The 5,064-nt window shown below is 39.0% G+C and overlaps 1 protein-coding gene across 1 annotated transcript; it reads right to left on the bottom strand.

The window, feature by feature from the left end:
- Positions 1-536: 536 nt before the first annotated feature.
- FZD1 (frizzled class receptor 1) lies at positions 537-4,416 on the bottom strand. Its single transcript, XM_044067662.1, has one exon. The coding sequence runs from the start codon at positions 4,107-4,109 to the stop codon at positions 2,412-2,414; it is 1,698 nt and encodes a 565-aa protein (XP_043923597.1). The 5' UTR covers positions 4,110-4,416; the 3' UTR covers positions 537-2,411.
- Between the last annotated feature and the right edge of the window lie 648 nt (positions 4,417-5,064).

The following is a 5,064-nucleotide window of genomic DNA, read 5'->3' as shown; positions in this document are numbered from 1 at the left end:
AATCTGCAATGCTTTTCTTGAGTGGCTTAAGGTTTGCGTCTGCTAGTATACCATTTCCTTTATGTATGGCATTAAAGTTTGTAAGGAAAAAAAATTGTAGGCAAACAATTTTTTTTAAAAAGTAAACAAAAAGGAAATTATGCACTGCTTTAACTGCATAAATCTAAACTGATATAAACTAGCCGCCTGACTCACATGGTAACCAGTAATTTGCTTTAAATATTCCAGCAGAATATTCAAATCAGTGCAAAAAGATAAGCAAACCTATTTTCTTTTCTTTTCTTTTCTTTTCAGACAAGAAAATGGTAAGCAAATGGCAAACCTTGTTTATTTCTACACATGGGGCAGCTGTTTGTAATTATATGCCATTCTGTCAATCACAGATTGGATCGAGCGAGTACTACCCTCACATGCAAAATTACAATGTAAATAACAAATGCACAAACAGTAGGGGGTTCATTTTACCTTCACGTGGACCACACACTTCAGTACCCATTCAGAAATGTGGCAATGCAAATAAATTTTGTGCACAACCATAAACAAAGGATTCCATTTCATTTTGTACAAAAACTGAAACTTTTATTTGAAAGAAATTAAAAATATGGTATATATAAACTATTCCTCTATAAATATAAAATGAATCTGTGACAGTGAACAAACATAGTTGAATATCAAGTCACTTTGTTTTTGCATTAAAGGAAAGGGTATGGATGCCATAGATATTTTTCTTCTTCTGCTCTGTACTTTTTTAAAAAAATGCATAATAAATAGAATACAAACATGCCAAGCATTTTAAAATACAGTTAACTGAAAGCATGTATACAAAGATACTATCCTCAGATTACAGGTTCATAAAAGTTGAAAACCTGTTTGCTGACTCACACTGGCTGAGACCTAGAATAGGCTCATAGCACTGTAAAAATAGAGTTCCATCTGTCTGCTTATATATCCCCTCTTGCTATGTAGTGCCGATTATTTTAGTGCTGAAGGACAAAGCTATGCCCCATAACAAGAGAGAGAACTCCAGGTCTGAACACCTTCCTTAACAAGGCAACAGTAAGGGTAACTTGCATATAACAATGACATTGTCCCAAAAACACTGGTCTATGTGCAGATGATCTTACTTCCAGAATGCTCTGAAAAAATAAATAAAATAAAAGCATTTAAAACAGGTGATGGAAACACAGCCTAGAATGACTCTGGTTGAAAGATCATCATCAACCAATACAAAATGTAGCTCTTAGTCATCAGCTCAAGAAATCAGGAAAAAACATATCACAGCAAGGGCAAACAACCCAAAATCAGAGCATAAAAAAGAGCATCACTTAAAACACTGGCATAATAAGACTTGTACTATTGTGTATCGGAAAACTAAAATATTTATAACTGTAAAGTCTAGCAATATTTTCTATCATAGTACTATGAATTTTTAGGAGACTGAGCACAATTTGGAGATAAAAGTTATTACTGAACATCTAACCAGTCTGCCTCTATTAGCTTTAGAGAAGTTATCTGTTCAAATTAAAAAAAAAGTCACTTATGTTCAAATTACACAATCTGCACATGTGAGAGTGGGCTGGGGAAACAAACAAATAACTAAACTTCCCCTTGGTCCACAGTACAACAATGTAAACGGTACTGCATGGTTTCTTAGGCAATCCTGACGGACCAAAAGGTGAAATCTCAGGACAGTCTTGGTCCAGCCAACCCTTCAAATAATAATGCAAGTAATATTAACTGAACTGCATTTTGTTTTGTAATCAACTTGCTTTAATATAATTGTGCCCAAGGTACTACCCAGAAATTAACAGATCAGTCACAGTTTTACCCAGTTGGTTTCTCTTTGACTTAAAAAGGAAAAAGTAAATTTAAATTGCACGTATGTTTTAATGCACATGTAGATGGTTTGAATAGGAGGGTTGCCACAGGTCAGTCAATCATAACTCCAATAGCACTATACATTACCTACACAAGTTTGTTACTGCAACACCAAGAATAAAAGTGCAGCAGTTGAGACCCCATACTGTATATGCAACATGTAAGCAACTAATGGTCCCCGATGCCTCAACTCTTACATCAGGAGATTCTTCTATAGAACTGAGGCATGTGAACTAGCAGGCACTGATATCAGCTTTCAAGTAAGCTGCCATTCTTGTTCACTGAATGCACTCAACTCTGTACTTGGGTGAAATTACAAACTCTTTCTTGTTTAGCACTAAATATAACCAGTGGTCCTTCTGAATTCCAGAAATGGACTACACCCCCCCCCCCCCCCCGAAGTAGAGAGCCTTTTAAATACAAATATATACTTACAAAAATCTTACAGGTGCTATATACAATAAAACAGTTAAGAGTCCATCACATCTCAAAGTTGTTTATTTTTTTTAACCTTCTGTTCTGTACTGTAGTATCTATACCGTGGTCTCCCCTTGTTTACTGTTAGTGAGTCTTGTATAAAATTTTCTCCATGAATTCAGTGTTTTGCCAGACCAAATCCAAAACCCAGAGGTGATGCCAACAATTAATGTCATAAGATACTTAATCATAAAGACAGTAAAATCTGGAGTCATTGGTGGGTGTGTGTTATCAGGACAAGGAATGGCATAACTCTTGCACGTCTGAGACACCCAACTCTTCTCCCACTGTTCCCTAAAGGCCTGCTCATAAAAATAACAAGCAATCACTATGGTGGCAGGAACAGTGTACAGAACACTGAAGATGCCTATCCGAACCATCAGTTTCTCCAACTTTTCTGTTTTTGTGCCATCATGTTTCATAATAGTTCTAATTCGAAAAAGTGAAACAAAGCCTGCTAGTAGAAATGAGGTGCCAATAAACAGATAGACAAACAATGGTGCCAGGACAAATCCACGGAGCGCATCCACGTTATTGATCCCTACAAAGCAGACACCACTGAGGACATCACCATCCACCTGACCCACTGCTAAGATGGTAATGGTTTTAATGGCTGGCACTGCCCAGGCTGCAAGGTGAAAGTACTGAGAATTGGCTTCAATAGCCTCATGACCCCACTTCATCCCAGCTGCCAGAAACCAAGTTAAAGACAAGATGACCCACCAAATGGAGCTTGCCATGCTAAAAAAGTAAAGCATCATGAACAGGATGGTACACCCTTCTTTCTTTGTGCCCTGGGCAACAGTTTTATACCCATCTTCCACAAACTTGTCATTGCAAACCACACGGTCTTCGAGAAGAAATCCTGCAATGTAAGCAACTGCCACCATAGTATAGCAACCGGACAGAAAAATGATAGGACGTTCAGGATAACTAAATCTCTTCATGTCAACCAAATAAGTTAACACAGTAAACAAGGTAGAAGCGCAGCACAGAACAGACCAGATGCCGATCCAGATCCTGGAAAACTTCAGCTCTTCTTGAGTAAAGTACATCAGCCCATTAGATATAGCGGGCTCGCATGGCGCCCCACAATCTTTCTCCCCCAAGAAATGGTAGTTAAGGTAAACGGGTACTTTGAGTGCTCTCGGGCACGGGAATTTTGAGTCTCTCCCACCAGGATGGCCAGTCACATGGTCTAGGGGAGAAATAGTAGGATAGAGAGTTGGGTTACCTTTGTCTGTGCTGTTTTGCCCCACACAAAGTTCTCCAGCCCCGTGGACAGGGAATTTCTCACATTTTAGGGTTTCGGGCCACTGGAAGCCAAACTTATTCATCAGTGCCTCACAGCCTTGACGGGCTCTCTCGCAAAGAGAGCGGCATGGAGGCAGCGCCTGTTCCAGAACGGTGCAGACAGGGGCGTACATGGAGCACAGGAAAAACTTGAGGTCAGGCGAACACTGGACTTTGACTAGTGGATAGAACTGATGCACCTCCAGCCCGGCATCCTCCTGATTTGTGTGCCCCAGTAAGTTCGGCATGATAGTCTGATTATAAGCGATATCAGTGCAGAGTGGAATAGAAATTGGCTGACAGTAGCCATGGTCTGGGATTGAAATGCCTCTCTCTCCGTTGTATTGTCCGTAAACTCGTCCCGAGGCTTCCAAAAGCAGTAGGCACACGGAGAAAGCAACAGCCCGGAGAAGTTCTCTGCTACCGCGCCGCCACGGACACCACTTCATACATGCAGCCATTACTTTTTTTCTCTCAGCTCAGCGCTGCTCTTACTTCTTCTGCCTCAGCCTGCACTCTGCTGCTAACCGCGGAGCTTCCAGTTTTACTTCGCTCACGAACTCTCGTGCTCTTGGAGAAGCGAAGGCGCGCGACGGAATTCATAGAATAAGCCCCTTGATGAACTACTGCACGAGCTGCAAAAAAAAATTTGTAACGCTGGGTAACAAATGTATCGTGCACTCCCGTGTCTCACTCAACCATTTGTGCCTCCTTTTTCCTCACGCTCTGGACTATACAATTTCCAATCAGGGCGCCTCACAGTCCCGATTTCAGGAAAAGGGCGGAGTGCAACGATGACGCTTTCCAGTGAGGGGTTGAACTTGTCCCCAATCTTTCAAACATTTTGTAGGCGTACGTAAGGTGTAGACATAGACGAGCACTAAGTAGTCTGACGGGATGTTTTATATATATATATATATATATATATATATATATATATATATATATATATATATATATGTGTGTGTGTGTATATATATATATATATATATATATATATATGTATATATATATATATATATATGTATATATATATATATATATATATGTGTGTATATATATATATGTATACATATATATAATGTGTTTTATAAATTAAAAAAAGTAAGGTGGACGTGACTGTTTTGTTTATAGTGCCATAAAGGGGTATATAAGGAATTATCACATTGTATGTATTTTATTATTATTTTGTGTTTGCATTGTCGTGATACCGTCTACAATTAACCCAGAGAAAAATCAAAATATTCAAGTCTCTGTTTCTATAAACGTTATTACCAAATCTTCTTCTGGAAGATCCGAACATCATAAGAGATACTGCATTACAAAAGCTTACACGTTTCAAACGTTAAAAAAAACGTTCAAACTTTTGGTAGCACTACAGCATAACTCTGAAGCTGGTAACTTGCTTTGTGTGTA

The sequence above is a fragment of the Protopterus annectens genome, chromosome 3.part1 (genome assembly GCF_019279795.1).
Source record: "Protopterus annectens isolate FY-2018-M chromosome 3.part1, PAN1.0, whole genome shotgun sequence".
Classification (NCBI taxonomy): Eukaryota; Metazoa; Chordata; order Ceratodontiformes; family Protopteridae; genus Protopterus; species Protopterus annectens.
This window is presented reverse-complemented; position numbering and strand designations above follow the sequence as displayed.

Excerpts from the sequence above, each read along its gene's own strand:
- FZD1 (XM_044067662.1), bottom strand. The coding sequence starts at position 4,109 with ATGGCTGCATGTATGAAGTGGTGTCCGTGGCGGCGCGGTAGCAGAGAA.